Below are 20,108 nucleotides of genomic sequence, written 5' to 3'. Positions count from 1 at the left end.
ACTCTCTTCTCCCCCCCCCTTGTCACTCTCTTCTCCCCCCCCCTTGTCACTCTCTTCCCCCCCTTGTCACTCTCTTCCCCCCCTTGTCACTCTCTTCTCCCCCCTTGTCACTCTCTTCTCCCCCCCTTGTCACTCTCTTCTCTCCCCCCCCTTGTCACTCTCTTCTTCCCCCCCCTTGTCACTCTCTTCCCCCCCTTGTCACTCTCTTCTCCCCCCTTGTCACTCTCTTCCCCCCGCTTGTCACTCTCTTCTCCCCCCTTGTCACTCTCTTCTCCCCCCCTTGTCACTCTCTCTCCCCCCCCTTGTCACTCTCATTCCCCCCCCTTGTCACTCTCATTCTCCCCCCCTGTCACTCTCTTCTCCCCCCCCTTGTCACTCTCTCCCCCCCTTGTCACTCTCTTCCCCCCCCTTGTCACTCTCTTCCCCCCCTTGTCACTCTCTTCTCCCCCCTTGTCACTCTCTTCCCCCGCTTGTCACTCTCTTCTCCCCCCCCTTGTCACTCTCTTCTCCCCCCCCTTGTCACTCTCTTCCCCCCCTTGTCACTCTCTTCCCCCCCTTGTCACTCTCTTCTCCCCCCTTGTCACTCTCTTCTCCCCCCCTTGTCACTCTCTTCTCCCCCCCTTGTCACTCTCTTCTCCCTCCCCTTGTCACTCTCTTCTTCCCCCCCTTGTCACTCTCTCCCCCCCCTTGTCACTCTCTTCCCCCCCTTGTCACTCTCTTCTCCCCCCTTGTCACTCTCTTCTCCCCCCCTTGTCACTCTCTTTCTCCCCCCCCCCTTGTCACTCTCTTCTTCCCCCCCCTTGTCACTCTCTCCCCCCCCTTGTCACTCTCCCCCCCCCCTTGTCACTCTCATTCCCCCCCACCTCTAGTGTAGTGTGGCCGAGCTCTGTTCGGTCCGCGGTACAGGAGCATTTGTTTCCTGTACCCGGCCGGACTTAAAGGAAGAACTTGTGGCAATGCTTTTTTTTTAAACCGCACGGGACCACCGCCCCCTGCTAAATTGTGCCCTAGGCGGCTGCCTAGGTCGCCTTACAGGTGGCATGTGAACCTTTGCAGCAAAACACAAAACTTTTGCTGCACAATTTATTACATGTAATCACTCCAAGCAAGGGCAAGAAACTTTAGAAAATGTTACATCGACATATTCTCGCTTACCACATTTTTTAAAATAATTTTTGATGCTGTTATTTTTTATTTTCCATGCCAATATCTATATTTAAACAAAAAACATAAACTCCTGCGGTTCTTGCACTGGCCACTTTAAGATGTTCAATACTTGCAAGGGCTGAAATGAACTCTAATGAGTTTGGGTCTCAGCGGTGTATCCAGAATACGCTGAAACCTCTTGGTTATATAATATCCTGTCTCTTGCACCTTCATAGCTGTCTTTGATATTAACTCAAACGATAAGACACAATCTATATTATATTGAAACAAGTTAATAAAAAATGTTTGAAACGTTATACCTTGTAGCTTCTGGATCCCAGATAACAACATCTGCATCGGAGCCTTTCGCAATTTTCCCCTTCCTTGGATACATGTTAAAAATCCTTGCAGCATTGGAACTCGTGACAGCTACAAATCTGTTCTCATCCATATCACCACTGTGCTGGGGGGAAAAGTACAATACGTGACAGCAGGACTGTATTATTACCCCCTAAACTCATGGGTGTAGCTAGAGGAGGGGAAGAGGTAGTAATGGCACCGATGCTCTGGTCAAAGACCCTTTTATAAGAAGTACAACACCAATTCCCAAAAAGTTGGGATGTGTAAAATGTACATAAATGTAAATAAAACAGAATGCAGTGAATATGTTTTATTTACAGTGGATCAAGGAACACATTTTACCATGTTTATGAAAATTTATGAAAATGTTTATGAAAAAAAAGTTAGGTCAGGACCATGTCTACCATTGTGTAGCTTCCCCTCTTCTTTTAGCAACTGTCTGTAAATATCTGGGAAGTGACAAGACCAATTGCTGGAGTTTTGGGATGTTGTCCTATTCTTCTCTCATGTAGGATTCTAGCTGCTCCACAGTCCTGGGTCTTCTTTGTCGGATTGTTTATTCAATGATGCGCCAAATGTTTTCTATTTGTGAAAGGTCTGGACTGCAGGTGGTCAGTTCAGCACCCGGACTCTTCTTCTGTGAAGCCATGCTGTTGTGATGGACGCAGTATGTGGTTTAGCATTGTCTTGCTGAATTATACAAGGCCTTCCCTGGAAGATACATTCTCTGGATGGGAGCATATGTGGTTCTAAAATCTCTGTATACTGCTCAGAATTGATAGTGCCTTTCCAGATGTGTAAGCTGCCCATGTCATAGGCACTAATGTAACCCTGTACCATCAGGGATGCAGGCTTCTGAACTGTGCGCTGATAACAAGCTGGATGGTCCCTCTCCTCTTAAGTCTGCAGGACACGGCATCCGTGATTTCAAAAACAAATTTCAAATTTTGATCCATCCGACCACAGGACAGTTTTCCATTTTGCCTCAGTCCATTTTAAATGAGTTTTGTCCCAGAGAAGTCAGCAGCATTTTTGGATCGTGTTGACATATGGTTTCTTCTTTGCATGATGCAGCTTCTTGCACTCGTGGATTGCACCATGAACTTTGTTCAAAGACAATAATTTCTGGAAGAGCCCATGCACTGACTTCCAGGACAGAATCATGCATGGTTTTCTTGCAGTGCCCCCTGAAGGCCCAAAGATCACGAGCATCATAAATATTGACTGTAGATCTTGTCCCTCGTGCACAAAGATTTCTCCAGATCTTTGGATCTTTTGATGATATTATGTACTGTAGATGGTGGGATATTCAAAGTCTTTGCAATTTTACAATGAGGAACATTTTTTGGAAATAGTTCCACAATGTTTAGACGCAGTTCTTCGCAGATTGGTGAATCTCTGCCCATCTTTGCTTCTGAGAGACTCTGCCTCCGTAACTCACTCTTTTTATACCCAGCCACGTGTTTTATTAGTGCACTTACTTTTCCAGCCTCTTGTTGCCACTGTCCCAACTTTGTTGAGAAGCGTTGCTGCCATCAAATTAAGTAAAAAAAATTCTTGAAATGGTAAAATGTCTCTCTTTTATTATCTAATATATATTCAATTGTGAATAAAATATGTCTCGTTGAGGTTTGCAAATCATTGCATTCTGTTTTTAATTAAATTTTATACAGTGTCCCAACTTTTTGGGATTTGGGGCTGTATCATACAAACCGGATTCCAAAAAAGTTGGGACACTAAACAAATTGTGAATAAAAACTGAATGCAATGATGTGGAGATGGCAAATGTCAATATTTTATTTGTAATAGAACGTAGATGACAGATCAAACGTTTAATCCGAGTAAATGTATCATTTTAAAGGAAAAATACATTGATTCAAATTTTCACGGTGTCAACAAATCCCAAAAAGTTGGGACAAGTAGCAATAAGAGGCTGGAAAAAGTAAATTTGAGCATAATGAAGAGCTGGAAGACCAATTAACACTAATTAGGTCAATTGGCAACATGATTGGGTATAAAAAGAGCTTCTCAGAGTGGCAGTGTCTCTCAGAAGCCAAGATGGGTAGAGGATCACCAATTCCCACAATGTTGCGCAGAAAGATAGTGGAGCAATATCAGAAAGGTGTTACCCAGCGAAACACTGCAAAGACTTTGCATCCATCATCATCAACTGTGCATAACATCATCCGAAGATTCAGAGAATCTGGAACAATCTCTGTGCGTAAGGGTCAAGGCCGTAAAACCATACTGGATGCCCGTGATCTCCGGGCCCTTAAGCGACACTGCACCACAAACAGGAATGCTACTGTAAAGGAAATCACAGAATGGGCTCAGGAATACTTCCAGAAACCATTGTCAGTGAACACAATCCACCGTGCCATCCGCCGTTGCCAGCTGAAACTCTACAGTGCAAAGAAGAAGCCATTTCTAAGCAAGATCCACAAGCTCAGGCGTTTTCACTGGGCCAGGGATCATTTAAAATGGAGTGTGGCAAAATGGAAGACTGTTCTGTGGTCAGACGAGTCACGATTCGAAGTTCTTTTTGGAAATCTGGGATGCCATGTCGTCCGGACCAAAGAGGACAAGGACAACCCAAGTTGTTATCAACGCTCAGTTCAGAAGCCTGCATCTCTGATGGTATGGGGTTGCATGAGTGCGTGTGGCATGGGCAGCTTGCATGTCTGGAAAGGCACCATCAATGCAGAAAAATATATTCAGGTTCTAGAACAACATATGGTCCCATCCAGACGTCATCTCTTTCAGGGAAGACCCTGCATTTTTCAACAAGATAATGCCAGACCACATTCTGCATCAATCACAACATCATGGCTGCGTAGGAGAAGGATCCGGGTACTGAAATGGCCAGTCTGCAGTCCAGATCTTTCACCTATAGAGAACATTTGCCGCATCATAAAGAGGAAGGTGCAACAAAGAAGACCCAAGACGATTGAACAGTTAGAGGCCTGTATTAGACAGGAATGGGAGAGCATTCCTATTTCTAAACTTGAGAAACTGGTCTCCTCGGTCCCCAGACGTCTGTTGAGTGTTGTAAGAAGAAGGGGAGATGCCACACAGTGGTGAAAATGGCCTTGTCCCAACTTTTTGGGGATTTGTTGACACCATGAAATTCTGATTAAACATATTTTTCCCTTAAAATGGTACATTTTCTCAGTTTAAACTTTTGTTCCGTGATTTATGTTCTATTCTGAATAAAATATTAGAAGTTGGCACCTCCACATCATTGCATTCAGTTTTTATTCACGATTTGTATAGTGTCCCAACTTTTTTGGAATCCGGTTTGTACATAGCATATGGTAAGTAGAGGTTCCTCTTACATATATTGCATTGGGGTCCAGGAGCTTCAAGGTACACTTCTGCCTAAATGAATTGCTTATCTACGACTTTTCTTCAATAAGTTACATATTTCTTTGTGCCTTATCGCTCACTAGAAAGAGCTAGCCATTGTTTTCTATGGACATCAATAGCAACAGTGACATCTACTGGATAAGATGAGCTAGTCAATGACTTGTAATAGTGATGGCGTAATTGTATTCTAGATTATAAATACGGTATATATATATATGCAAAAGCAATATATATATATTTTATTTTTTTTGTCCTACAGAAGACACATTTAGGAATTGTATTAGGTAATATGTCTAGGTAACACTGCTATCCACTTGTCCTGGTATATATACTTGTGCAGGGAATTTAGACTGTAAGAATTACTGAGGACTTGGGGAAAAATGGGGAAAACAATTTTCACAGATTACTAGGACTAAACAAAGACTTGTTTCACCACAATGCGATTTGTGTGTAACTATGTAGAGGATTTTACTGAGATCTGAAAGAGCTGCACTCTCCCCCTTCCCAATTAAAACACCTATAAAATAGTCAGGACACATGTTATCTATGGTGCTCATGGCAGAAAGGAGCCTGGAACTGAACGGCTTCACTCGTTTTCTGTAACACTGTCAAAACGACTCCCTGTGGCCACCATTAGGGGGAGCTCCCTGCATACAAATGTATGCAGCTGCCATTCAGCTGTATATTACCTTTATAAATCCAGATGTAGTTAGCTCCCCCTAGTGGTGAGTGTGTAATCTATCATGTCAGAAAAACACAGGAGTATAAATAGCATGGTGGACACAAACTATATTAAAGGTGTAGTACATTTAGCAGAGCTCTCACCGGGAGCGGGTTCTATTCTAAATTTTGCTTTGGGTCCCTATGGTTTCTGTGTACATCACTGCCAGACAGCACAGGAGGGCAGATTGTACTGTTCTGAAAGCCAAAAGTTACCAAAATTTGACACAACTTAAGTGTTGGCCAATAGAAATTTTTTCTTTCCGTAAAGTGTAACTTACCACTCCTTTCTCCCAGACGACTGACATCCGGTCCTCCACGCCGTTCACTCCATTTGGAATCTTAGTGAAATCGTCTTTGCCAAGCGCCTTCTGGCAGGTGTCAAATGTGCAGTTATCCGTTCCCGTCACACTCAGGTCGTCACTGCAACATGAAGAAACGTCAGGGGGCTATGCAAATACAGCTCTAGTCCTGAATCAGCTTTAGGATGGTATTGTAGCATTTTTCCTGGTGCTTTTCATGGAATTTTAAGTGTTTTTTTTATTTATTTTTCTTGCAATTTTTTCCCCCACCAACTGTTACTTAGATTTAAAGTCTATAGTGAAACATTACATGCACTACATAAAATGCATTTGGTTGGTGGCATTTCGGTTGTATCAGTGGTAGCATGTTCTGGGTATTTTTTTCCATATGCTTCTCTAAGGGAATAGAAAATGGCAGGAAAAAAATGACAAAATAAAAATAAAAAATACGGTAAAAATGCCATAAAAAAGCTGGTTACCTTGTAAAAAAAAAAAAGCTAGTATTTTTAGGGCTCTTTCACACCTGCGTTATTCTGTTCCGGCATAGAGTTCCGTCGTCGGGGCTCTATGCCGGAAGAATCCTGATCAGTTTTATCCTAATGCATTCTGAATGGAGTGAAATCCGTTCAGGATGCATCAGGATGTCTTCAGTTCAGGACCGGAACGTTTTATGGGCGGAGAAAATACTGCAGCATGCTGCGCTTTTTGCTCCGGCCAAAAATCCTGAAGACTTGCCGCAAGGCCGGATCCGGAATGAATGCCCATTGAAAGGCATTGATCCGGATCCGGCCTTAAGCTAAACGTCGTTTCGGCGCATTACCGGATCCGACGTTTAGCTTTTTCTGAATGGTTACCATGGCTGCCGGGACGCTAAAGTCCTGTTTGCCATTGTAAAGTGTAGCGGGGAGCGGGGGAGCAGTATACTTACCGTCCGTGCGGCTCCGGGGGCGCTCCAGAGTGACGTCAGGGCGCCCCACGTGCATGGATGACGTGATCGCATGGCACGTCATCCATGCGCATGGGGCGCTCTGACGTCACTCTGGAGCGCCCCGGGAGCCACACGGATGGTAAGTATGCCGCTCCCCCGCTCCCCGCTCCTACTATGGCAACCAGGACTTTAATAGCGTCCTGGCTGCCATAGTAACACTGAAAGCATTTTGAAGACTGATCCGTCTTCAAATGCTTTCAGTTCACTTGCGTTTTTTACGGATCCGGCGTGTAATTCCGGCAAGTGGAGTACACGCCGGATCCGGACAACGCAAGTGTGAAAGAGCCATAAAATGAATTTTTTTTCATGCATTTTAAAAGGCTGGAAAATAAGCCTATGTGAAGGAGCCCTTATAATATGTACAGCACATAATGATGATGGGTTCATAGTGTGGTGACTAGGTAGAAACCTGTGAGTGCTGCTCTGAAGTTCCAGCCGCAGCTATTTGCCATGCTCTCCCACTATATGGAGTGCTAACCATGGATCTCTGCCGGAATATCCCCACCCTGTACCTACAACTCAAGCAAGGATTTCCTTCACCCAGAGGCACCCAACACTGGGAGTAGTGTTGAGTGAATCGAAGTCCACAAATGTCAGGATAGATTCGGCTCGCCGCAAAGCCGGGCTGCCATCTTGCTTAAAGATCTTGCATGAAATCCCGTGCGCTGTGCCGTATGAGGCCACCACGCCAGCTAGCGCGATGACGTCATCTTGGGCCGTGCTTTGAGCTAGATCTTCAAGCAAAATGGCCCGTCGCGAGCAAATGGATCAGGTATGTAATGTTTTTATTTTTCAATTTTATACTGTTATTATTATCAGATGCTGCGATCATGTATGAACACGGCATCAGAGGGGTACAATGACAGAGCCCTTATACTTACTTTGCAAGTAAATGCATGAGATATTTTGGGGTGGTCGGATCAGGACGAAGTGGGGGTCCCATCACATGCCCGGCAGCATGAGTCCAGTCCTTGTGCCAGTAATTAGTGCCATCAGTGCCGAGGCCGGCAGCTATGGGTTCCCCAAACACCACTTTACCTGCAGGAAGTCAACGGAAAGAGTTAACGAGCGGTGGATGCGGGATAGGTCGGCGTCTCTTCTCATCTTTTCTAATATTTAAATTACGTTTGAAGAGAAATGTCAGCGGCTAACCCCCTGGTGACAAAAAAAATAAATAAAGAAAAAACTAATAATGCCGGCTCCTTAATGCTGAAAACGCAGCTTTGTTACCAGCAGACTATAAATCTTCATCTGACACGTTTCCCCAAAGAGTGAGCCTCCTCCAGTTAATAAAGGCTCTCTAAACACGAGAGAGCGAGGCGGCGGCGGTGTGAGCGCCGTATAAAATATGGAGGGTATGAGCGGCTCATACACACAGTGCATCCCGATAAAAAGATGATTACTGTGCAATAATGCTAATGCAGGTCATACACACAGTCGCTGCCTATAAAGGTGACGTCCCCCCCCCCCCCCCCCCACACGCTCTAAGACGGCAGTAATATTGGACGGTTGGAAAAATTGTGTTTATATCAGAAGTCGTTAATAATAAAGATAGAGCCGGACTGGGGGCGCAGCCTTAGGGGGAGGCGACCATGACGGGGGGCTGGTTTGAGGGAGCCCCTGGGAGGCGATTGGTCAGTTCAAGTAAAGGGGGCGGGGGGGAGCAAGGGGTTAAAAGAGCGAGGGTCTGGGGGGAAGGAGGCCATTTTATGGTAAAACCGAGCTCCCACCCAACCACCCCTTTTTTGTTTCATGTTCCGGAGCCTGGGCCGGATGGCGGAGAATGGGGAGGGGAGGGGGTGTGGGGATCATATTTAAAATATATATATTTTAATAATTTTGTCACGGCGGCTGTGGCGGTGGGAGGTCCTTGAAGTTGGAGAGATTCAGGTGACGAGGATGGGAGGGCTCCACGGTTGGGGCTGGACTCCTATGGCTGGTGGTCGGTTGTGGCGGAATTTGGGCGAGCCGTCAGTGGTGCCTCCGAGCTGGTGCTTAACGGCTGGGGGCAAGTCGGCTCAAAAATGATACTGGCAAAATTCTGAGGTTTGGGGCTTCCAGGACCTCCCCCGTGTTACTCAGGTATGAATAAGTTGGTTATATCTTATGGGGATGTTTTGTGGGAAATAAAAGGTTATTTATTCACTTATGTGTTTTCAATAAACGGCTGCTGTGGCCGATATAATCCAACTTGGTGTCCGTGTCTTATTGGGGTTCTGACAAGGCCAGTTTAGAGGGTTAGGGCTGGTGGTAGGTGAGTTGAGGGTTAGTAAGTGACTGATCATGAGGGGCGAGCGGGTAATAACCAATACCCCGTCATGTCTACGGTTTAGACATCGAAGTTTGGTTATGAGGCTGCTTATCTGAAAATGACAAAAGATGGCCTACAGATAGATCACCAAGAACATAGACCGTTTGGGTTGACCTCTTCGAATCTCAACTTGATTCTGGTAAAGCTGGTTGACAACCAATATGGCTGCCCTTGCTGCTCCCATAGGGGTCGGCACCTGAATTCTATCTAAAAAAGTCGTCTCAACACAGACAGTCCCTTTCTTATGGGAGACAAGGCAAGGATCAGTTGATCACCATTCACTCATTTCATATGAGGAATGTGCAGCAAGCCCTTGAGGAGCTGGAGCAGAGGATGGGTGTGGTAGTAGCTCTGATGATGATGATGAATCACAGTGTACTCCCTCAGGCCCTTTCTCCCTGGAGTTGGAGCCGTGAAGGGCACCCTGTGTTTCCATGTGGCACTCCCTGTAGCTCCCTACCTTATGGTAGTTTGGGGGTGCCCATCATGTTAATGTCCATGTGGGTGCCGGACAGGGCACGTGTTGAAGATGCAGCGGGTAGCGCGTGGTGTTAAGAGAGTCAGAAACAAGGCCAGATTTAACTTAAAGGGAACCTGTCACTGGGATTTTGTGTATAGAGCTGAGGACATGGGTTCCTAGATGGCCGCTAGCACATCCGCAATACCCAGTCCCCATAGCTCTGTGTGCTTTTATTGTGTAAAAAAAACGATTTGATACATATGCAAATTACCCTGAGATGAGTCCTGTCCCTGACTCATCTCAGGGACAGGACTCATCTCAGGTTAATTTGCATATCTATCAAAGCAGTTTTTCTACACAATAAAAGCACACAGAGCTATGGGGACTGGGTATTGTGGATGTGCTAGCGGCCATCTAGCAACCCATGTCCTCAGCTCTATCCCCAAAATCTCGGTGACAGGTTCCCTTTAAGTCTTTCTTTACTGTGTACACAATAGGAGTTGTACTACATTCTGCATCTGTACACAATGCTAATTCCTCCCAGATGTCCAAGCGTTTTTTTTTTGCAGCAATGGCCCTCTGGTTATTTTTTTCTTTTGCTAAAATCTCTGTTACTGGTATATCTGGCTAGAAACTACAATATGGCAACACAACTGTAATGTCCACTATGCTGGAATGCATAGGGTGTCTTAACCTGTTATCCCTCTGCAGCAGCAGGGTCTGGATCACCTTTAGTTTGTTGACTCTCATGCTGTAGCCATGCAAATCCTCCTCCTTTAGTCCTTTAGTTCTTGCCTGCTTGCATCTACTGCAGCTCCTGGTGGTGACCGAGGTTCCAGGGCTTGGAGTATATGAGAGAGGAGTACATGGAGAATGCTCCTTCCTCCTCCCTCTCTACAGCTACTCTGACTGGAATCTTATGGAACCAGGAGGTGGAACCAGCCCACATGCTAAGCTCCAGAGAGGGCTGAGCTAGGATGGTTAATGCTGGCCATGCCTAGCTAATGCTGGAACAACTGTGTGCACGGTACTTAGCATTAACATTACAAACATTACCTAACAAAACAAACTTTGCAGATAACCCCAGGGGTACTGCAAATGTAGAATACATGGACTCCATACATCTGAATGTCTGTCCACAGTTTGGGGGAGATTTATCAAAACTGGTGTAAAGAAAAACTGGCTTTGTTGCCCATAGCAACCAATCAGATTCCACTAGATCTAAAACGTGAAAGGTGTAATCTGATTGGTTGCTATGGGAAACTAAGCCAGTTTTTCTTTACACCAGTTTTGATAAATCTCTCCTTTGAGTCCACCAGAGCAGAAGCTTTCAGTATAGCTCTCTGTTCCAGCACATGGAGGGGTGGCCCTTCCTGGTCCCCTTCTATGAAGACTCCTAGTAAGACTCCTATGTTGCCCATAGCAACCAATCAGAGCTCAGCTTTCATTTTTTTAACCACTTTAGAAAAATTAACTGAACTCTGGCTGCTATGGGCAACAAAGACAGTCTAAGGGTCCATTCACACATCCATAGTGCATTGCGGATCCGCAAATTTCGGATCCGCAATACACCTGGCCGGCACCCCCATAGAAATGCGTATTCTTGTCCGCAATTGTGGACAAGAATAGGACATGCTCTATTTTCTTGCGGAGCTGCGGACCGCAAGATCGGAGGCGCGCCCCAGCCCCATAGAGAATGAAAGGGTCCGCACCCGTTCCGGATAATTGCGGAACAGATGCGGACCCATTCTACGAATGTAAAACTGTAAGTTAAAAGTGACATAAAAAAATAAAATAAAAAAAATTATATATATTCAGTGCCTTGCAAAAGTATTCACCCCCTTTACTTTTTTCGTATTTTGTTACATTACAGCCTTTCGTTCAATGTTTTGTTAATCTGAATTTCATGTGATGGATCAGAACACAATAGTCTAAGCTGGTGAAGTGAAATGAGAAAAATATATAAATAAAACTATTGTTTAGAAATAGAAAACAGAAAATTGGCATGTGCGTATGTATTCATCCCCTCTGTTAGGAAGCCCATAAAAGGGTCTGGTGCAACCAATTACCTTCAGAAGTCACATAATTAGTGAAATGATGTCACCTGTGTGCAATCTAAGGCTACTTTCACACTAGCGTTCGGGTTTCCGTTCGTGAGCTCCGTTTGAAGGACGGATCCGCCCGAACGCTAGTGTGAAAGTAGCCTTAGTGTCACATCATCTGTCATTACATGTACACACTTTTCTTTAAAAGGCCCCAGAGGCTGCAACACCTAAGCAAGAGGCATCACTAACCAAACACTCATGAAGACAAAGGAACTCTCCAAACAAGTAAGGGACAATGTTGTTGAGAAGTACAAGTCAGAGTTAGGTTATAATTTTTTTTCCAAATCTTTGATGATCCCCAGGAGCACCATCAAATCTATCGTAACTAAATGGAAAGAACATGGCACAACAGTAAACCTGCCAAGAGACGGCCGCCCACCAAAACTCATGGACCGGGCAAGGAGGGCATTAATCAGAGAGGCAGCACAGAGACCTAAGGTAACCCTGGAAGAACTGCAGAGTTCCACAGCAGAGACTGGAATATCTGTACATAGGATGACAATAAGCCGTACGCTCCATAGAGTTGGGCTTTATGGCAGAGTGGCCAGAAGAAAGCCATTACATTTAGCTAAAAACAATTTGCACGTTGTGAGTTTGCGAAAAGGCATGTGAGAGACTCCCAAAATGTATGGAGGAAGGTGCTCTGGTCTAATGAGACTAAAATTGAACATTTTGACCATCAAAGAAAACGCTATGTCTGGCGCAAACCCAACACATCACCCAAAGAACACCATCCCCACAGTGAAACATGGTGGTGGCAGCATCATGCTGTGGGGATGTTTTTCAGCAGCCCAGCAGCTGGGACTGGGAAACTGGTCAGAGTTGAGGGAAAGATGGATGGTGACAGGGATATTCTTGAGCAAAACCTGTACTCCGTGATTTGAGGCTAGGACGGAGGTTCACCTTCCAGCAGGACAATGACCCCAAACACACTAATAAACAACACTTAAGTGGTTTAAGGGGAAACATGTAAATGTGTTGGAATGGCCTAGTCAAAGCCCAGATCTCAATCCAATAAACAAAATCTGTGGTCAGACTTCAAGGGAACCTGTCATGTGGATATTTGATTATAATCTAACTAATTATATACAATCATTAACTACTAAAACGTACCTTAGATGTATTCACTTACTGGTGTGACAGATGGTTACCTCATAATATACACACAAAGATGCTGCATGCTAATGAGCTGATTTGAGTCCAGCGTGATGTCAGTGAGTCCAGCGTTTTTTTTTTATTCAGAGCTATAGCCACTCCCCTGCCCACCTGCTGCTGATTCATATGGAAAATAACTGTCAATCAGCAGCAGGTAGGCGGGAAGAGTCAGGAGCTCATGAATATTCAGGACTCATCATTATGAGATGGAGCTTTTCAATACAAGATGTTGACAGATTGACTGGGTCAATTAAAGAAAGTGACCCAGCATTTTGCTAAGAGAATCAGTCACCTATTTATGTTGCCCTTAGTTAGGACACCATAAAACTGGTGAAAGGTTCCCTTTAAAGATTGCTGTTCACAAGCGCAAACCATCCAACTTGAAGGAGCTGGAGCAGTTTTACAACGAGGAATAAGCAAAGTTTTGACAGCCTAATTATGGTATTACCTTGTAGGGAGGCCCTCACTGATGCCATGGGTGTTTTTTTTTTCAAAAGCCCCACCTGTTTGTCTGCTATGGCCCCCCGATGATTTGGCGCGCTGTATTATAATAAGCAGTATACTCGCAATGGGTGGGGGAGACGCAGTGTTCTGCTGTGGGCATCTGCTTCTCCCTGGCTGTGAGCCCGATCAAATCAAAGCGTACCACTCACAGCCAGGGAGAAGGAGCTCAAGTTCTTGCGAGATTCCTTCTCCCTGGCTGTGAGCGGTCCACTCTGATTGGATCGCGCTCACAGGGAGTCACAGCCAGGGAGAAGAATACGCCCATAGCAGAAGCCTGCGTCTCCTTTAAATATTCAGTCATATGACGTATTATAGCACTACATGCTACATGCATGGGGCACTGTGGAAGTAATTGTTAAAGGGGCGGGCACTGCGGAAGTTACTGTTAAAGGGGCAGGCACTGTGAAGGTCACTGTTAAAGGGGTGGTCAATGTTAAAAGGGCAGGCACTGTGAAGGTCATTGTTAAAGGGCTGGGCACTGTGGAGGTCACTGTTAAAAGGGAGGGCACTGTGGAGGTCACTGTTAACGGGGCGAGCACTGTGCAGGTCACTGTTAAAGGAGCGGGCACTAAAAAAGGGTCGGACAATGTGGAGGTCACTGTTAAAGGGGCGGGCACTGTGGATGTCACTGTTAAAGGGGCGGGCATTGTAGAGGTCACTGTTAAAGGGACAGCCACTCTGGAAGTTATGTGGTAGCCATGCTGGTTCAGTATGTCTTCAATTTTGAATAAAGCCCCAACAGTGTCACCAGCAAAGCACCCCCACACCATCACACCTCCTCCTCCATGCTTCACGGTGGGAACCAGGCATGTAGAGTCCATCCGTTCACCTTTTCTGCGTCGCACAAAGACACGGTGGTTGGAACCAAAGATCTCAAATTTGGACTCATCAGACCAAAGCACAGATTTCCACTGGTCTAATGTCCATTCCTTGTGTTCTTTAGCCCAAACAAGTCTCTTCTGCTTGTTGCCTGTCCTTAGCAGTGGTTTCCTAGCAGATATTTTACCATGAAGGCCTAATTCACACAGTCTCCTCTTAACAGTTGTTCTAGAGATGTGTCTGCTGCTAGAACTCTGTGTGGCATTGACCTGGTCTCTAATCTGAGCTGCTGTTAACCTGCGATTTCTGAGGCTGGTGACTCGGATGAACTTATCCTCCGCAGCAGAGGTGACTCTTGGTCTTCCTTTCCTGGGGCGGTCCGCATGTGAGCCAGTTTCTTTGTAGCGCTTGATGGTTTTTGTGACTGCACTTGGGGACACTTTCAAAGTTTTCCCAATTTTTCGGACTGACTGACCTTCATTTCTTAAAGTAACGATGGCCACTAGTTTTTCTTTAATTAGCTGCTTTTTTCTTGCCATAATACAAATTCTAACAGTCTATTCAGTAGGACTATCAGCTGTGTATCCACCTGACTTCTCCACAACGCAACTGATGGTCCCAACCCCATTTATAAGGCAAGAAATCCCACTTATTAAACCTGACAGGGCACACCTGTGAAGTGAAAACCATTTCAGGCGACTACCTCTTGAAGCTCATCAAGAGAATGCCAAGAGTGTGCAAAGCAGTAATCAAAGCAAAAGGTGGCTACTTTGAAGAACCTAGAATATGACCTATTTTCAGTTGTTTCATACTTTTTTTGATAAGTATATAATTCCACATGTGTTAATTCATAGTTTTGATGCCTTCAGTGTAAATCTAAAATTTTCAGAGTTATGAAAATAAAGAAAACTCTTTGAATGAGAAGGTGTGTCCAAACTTTTGGTCTGTACTGTATATAAATGAGTTTCTGTCTGTCTGTTCTTCATGTGCGACCAATCGACTGGACCGATCTTCACAAAATTTGGCACACAGGTACATCAGGTTTTAGACCGGGTCTCAGCTCTCTAGGACTTACCGTTCCGGAGATATTCCCCAAAAATGCCATTTACACGGTCACATGTCCCTTATTAGCCAATAGAAGCTTGCAGGTCCTACTCCAGGTTGCCATAAAAACTGATCACAGGTTTTAGCAGTTCGCAGGTCATTAAATATTCAGTCATAAGATATTTGATGACACAACTACACTGCTACATGTATGGGGGGCAGGGGCCACTATTAAACGGACGGCCACTGTGGAGATCCCTGTTATAGGGGCGGGCACTGTGGAGGTCACTGTTAAAGGGGCAGGCACTGCAGAGGTCACTGTTAAAGGGGCAGGCACTCTGGAAGTCACTGTTAAAGCGGCGGGTACTGTGGAGGTCACTGTCAAAGGGGCGGCCACTATGAAGGTCACTGTTAAAGGGGTGGTCAATGTTAAAGGGGCGGGCACTGTAGCAGTCACTGTTAAAGGGGCAGGTACCGTGGAGGTCACTGTTAAGGGGGCGGTCACTGTGCAGGTCACTGTTAAGGGGGCGGTCACTGTGGAGGTCTCTGTTAAAGGGGTGGGCACTGTAGAAGTCACTGTTAAAGGGGTGGGCACTGTGAAATTCACTGTTAAAGGGGCGGTCACTATGAAGGTCACTGTTAAAGGGGTGGTCAATGTTAAAGGGACGGGCACTGTGGAGGTCATTGATAATGGGGCGTGCACTGTGGAGGTCACTGTTAAAGGAGCAGGCATTGTGGAGGTCACTTTTAAAGGGGTGGGCACTGTGGAGGTCACTGTTAAAGTGGCATTCTCTATTAAAGGGACGGGCAATGTGGAGGTCACTGTTAAAGGGGCGGGCACTGTGAAAGTCACTGTTAAAGGGGTGGGCACTGTGAAGGTCACTGTTAAAGGGACAGTCACTGTGGAGGTCATTGTTAAAGGGGCGTGCACTGTGGAGGTCACTGTTAAAGGAGCAGGCATTGTGGAGGTCACTTTTAAAGGGATGGGCACTGTGGAGGTCACTGTTAAAGGGGCATTCTCTATTAAAGGGACGGGCACTGTTAAAGGGGTGGTCAATGTTAAAGGGACGGGCACTGTGGAGGTCATTGTTAAAGGGGCGTGCACTGTGGAGGTCACTGTTAAAGGAGCAGGCACTGTTAAAGGGGTGGTCAATGTTAAAGGGACGGGCACTGTGGAGGTCATTGTTAAAGGGGCGTGCACTGTGGAGGTCACTGTTAAAGGAGCGGGCACTGTGGAGGTCACTGTTAAAGGGGCATTCTCTATTAAAGGGACGGGCACTGTGAAGGTCACTGTTAAAAGGGGTGGGCACTGTGGAAGTCACTGTTGAAGGGGTGGGCACTGTGAAGGTCACTGTTAAAGGGGCGGTCACTATGAAGGTCACTGTTAAAGGGGTGGTCAATGTTAAAGGGATGGGCACTGTGGAGGTCATTGTTAAAAGGGCGTGCACTGTGGAAGCCACTGTTAAAGAAGCAGGCACTGTGGAGGTCACTGTTAAAGGGGCAGACATTGCAGAGGTCACTTTTAAAGGGGTGGATACTGTGGAGGTCACTGTTAAATGGGCATTCACTATTAAAGGGAAGGGCAATGTGGAGGTCACTGTTAAAGGGGCAGGCACTGTGGAGATCACTGTTAAAGGGGTGGGCATTGTGTAGGTCACTGCAAAAGGGGCAGACACTGTGGAGGCAACTGTTAAAAGGGCGGGCACTGTGAAGGTCTCTGTTAAAGGGGTGGGCACTGTGGAAGTCACTGTTAATGGGGCGGGCACTCTGAAGGTCACTGTTAAAGAGGCGGGCACTGTGGAGGTCACTGGTAAAGGGGCGGGCACTGCAAAGGTCATTGGTAAAGGGGTGGGCACTGTGGAGGTCACTGTTAAAGGGGCAGACTCTGTGGAGGTCACTGTTAAAGTGGTGGGCACTGTGGAGGTCACTTTTAAAAGGGCGGTCACTATTAAAGGGATGGGCAATATGGAGGTCACTATTAAAGGGGCAGGCAGTGCGGAGGTCACTGTTAAAGGGGCGGGCACTGTGGAAGTAACTGTTAAAGGGGTGGGTAATGTGGAGGTCATTGTTAAAGGGGCGACGGCCACTGTGAAGGTCACTGTTAAAGGGGTGGTCAATGTAAAGAAACGGGCACTGTTGAGGTCACTGTTAAAGGGGTGGGTACTGTGGAAGTCACTTTTAAAGGGGCAGCCACTATGAAGGTCACTGTTAAAGGGGTGATCAATGTTAAAGGGACGGGCACTGTTGAGGTCATTGTTAAAGGGGCGGGCACTGTGGAGGTCACTGTTAAAGGGGTGGGCACTGTGGAGGTCGCTGTTAAAGGGGCAGGTACTCTGCAGGTCACTGTTAAAGATGTGGTCACTGTTAAAGGGGCAGGCACTGTGGAGGTCATTGTTTAAAGTGGCAGGCACTGTGGAAGTCACTGTTAAAGGGGCAGGCACTGTGAAGGTCACTGTTAAAGGGGCAGCCACTATGAAGGTCACTGTTAAAGGGGTGATCAATGTTAAAGGGGCGGGCACTGTTGAGGTCATTGTTAAAGGGGCGGGCACTGTGGAGGTCACTGTTAAAGGGGTGGGCACTGTGGAGGTCGCTGTTAAAGGGGCAGGTACTCTGCAGGTCACTGTTAAAGATGTGGTCACTGTTAAAGGGGCAGGCGCCGTGGAGGTCATTGTTAAAAAGGCAGGCACTGTGGAGGTCACTGTTAAAGGGGCGAGCACTGTAGAGGTAATTGTTAAAGGGGCGAGTACTGTAGAGTTCACTGTTATGGGGTAAACTGTTGATATCTTTTTACGACACACGGATATATACAATGAAATAGATGAAATATACCCGTGCGAAGCCGGGTCCTTCTGCTAGTATATATATATATGTTATGCATACTGTCCTGGAACATGCTGAAGACTCCCGGAAAAAGTGGAGATCTCGTGAACTCCTAAAAGAGTTGGGAAATCTGCAGGGACAAGCAAGGAGGGCTGCTTTTTCCTGGAAGTGTCGTGGCCACTTCCTAGGCCATGTGATGTCTCGGTCATCAGTCACGTAGCCTAGACGCAGCTCAGTCCTAATCAAGTCAAAGGGTCTGAGCTGTAATACAAAGCATGGCCACTAGGAGCAGACTGGCCATAGACCCTAAAGGGAAACTTCCTGGTGGGCCGATGTCCAAGGGGCCATCTGAGCTCTTCTCAAGGCTGCCAGCCATGTTAAGTAATGATCTGACGCTCTCCTCCTGACTCCTGAATTCAACTGGAGTAGGAGGACAGAATGGCTCTGGCTAACTGGCTCTGGCCACCATGAGTGGCAGTTTTTGGGGCTGTATTTTGTGATGCACCATGGTATTTGGCTCTGCTGGGATGGTATAATGTACTGCTGGCCCCGCCTACTTGTGTTACCCCGCCTCATATCAATTTTGGCCCCGCTACAAAATAGGGCCATTTTTTTTTTCCCAGGGCCATGTTGAGCTCCCAGTCCGCCCCATCCAGTGCTATGCATGGTAAACTGCAAGAAGGCCACGGTGCTCGCCACAGCCCTGCAGCCTCTTCAAACAGCTAATCGGCGTGGGTGCCAGGTGATAGACCTCACCAATCCGGTATGCCCCTTTAACACTGCTGTTCTTCTTAAAGTCACTCCATTCTTTTGTGCACTTTATGCAGTATAGTTGGAAATTGCAGCGAGAGCAATTTTCTAATCGCCCCCCCCCCAAAAAAAAAACATATTCAGCACCCTGCGCAAGAAACATAATGTCACGTTGTTCCTCAATGTTTCTTTTTGGGTGTACATTACCTTCTCTCCGTGCGTTGGCGATGACCTTAGCAGCAGATTTACTCATCACGTGGACCACAAACAGAGGGCAGTTGACAGAGTTGGCGATAGTAATGGCTCTCTGTGTAGCTTCTGCCTCCACCTCCTCTGGTCGACACAACTCGTGGCCCTCCGGTCCTGTGATTCCCAGAGACAGCATTTTCTTAGCGCCCTTCAAAATACCAAAAGACACTCGTAGGTAGAGCTATGCAGTGGGAAATATCTTTCGGTGTCATGAAAAGACATAGCAATGTTTGTGAACGCCCTCCTGCCACTTTTACAAATGCATACATTAATCATTATCTGTTTAGGACTTGAGGGGGCTATCGGAGGAAAATGTTCAGGGGAACTTGCCCATTTCTCAGAGAATATTAGACTTCTCTGCTATTATTGCACATGCAGGTCATATCGAAAGGTCATTTCAAAGTTAACCCATATATGCTGACACAGGCAGCCATATGTATGTTTGCTATGTCTGACATATGGAGGTCAGATTGCAAGCCTCAGGGTTGATGGGAGTTACTCTGAGTACATTCTGCTTACAGTGTTGTGGCAAATTCTGGTGCCCAAAAATTATTGAAAATGCATAAGTAAAAAAAGTTTTTTTTATCCCCCCCACCATTATTTGCTTTATGTGGATGTAATATAACAAACTGCCACTAGATGTCACCATTGTAGAGGAAATCTAATAAACCTCTCTTTAGCTCTGATAGTTAAAGGGGCATTCCTGTTAGATTAAGTTATCCCCTATCTACAGGATAGGGTATAACTATTAGATCGGTGGGGGTCCTACACGCAAGCAGTCTCTCCATTCCTTTTCTATGGAAATTCTAGAGATAGTGGACTGCTGTACTGGACTATCTCCGTAACTCCCATTGAAATGAATGGAGCAGCCATGCGCATGTGCCAATGGACTCTCTGTTCATTTCAGGGGGGCTGCAGGGGGTACAGCGCCCCCGTTCTTGTGTTTGTTGGGGGTCCCCTGCCGATCTAATAGTTATGTAACCGGAATACCCCTTTAAGAGGGATACTT

At 46.1% G+C, this 20,108-nt stretch overlaps 1 protein-coding gene across 3 annotated transcripts in view; it reads right to left on the bottom strand.

Moving 5' to 3' along the window:
- DPYS (dihydropyrimidinase) overlaps positions 1–20,108 on the bottom strand; it is a 76,013-nt gene that overhangs the window by 20,124 nt on the left and 35,781 nt on the right. For all 3 annotated transcript variants that reach the window (XM_044293164.1, XM_044293161.1, XM_044293163.1), the window contains exons 4-7: positions 19,058–19,247; positions 7,764–7,920; positions 5,874–6,015; positions 1,467–1,609 (exon numbers count right to left, since the gene is read on the bottom strand). In XM_044293164.1, the coding sequence (XP_044149099.1) occupies positions 1,467–1,609; positions 5,874–6,015; positions 7,764–7,920; positions 19,058–19,247 (632 nt within the window). The remainder of the gene's footprint in view (positions 1–1,466; positions 1,610–5,873; positions 6,016–7,763; positions 7,921–19,057; positions 19,248–20,108) is intronic.

The sequence above is a fragment of the Bufo gargarizans genome, chromosome 5 (genome assembly GCF_014858855.1).
Source record: "Bufo gargarizans isolate SCDJY-AF-19 chromosome 5, ASM1485885v1, whole genome shotgun sequence".
Classification (NCBI taxonomy): domain Eukaryota; kingdom Metazoa; phylum Chordata; class Amphibia; order Anura; family Bufonidae; genus Bufo; species Bufo gargarizans.
The sequence above is the reverse complement of the archived record's forward strand: the minus strand, read 5'-3'. Positions and strand labels throughout refer to the sequence as shown.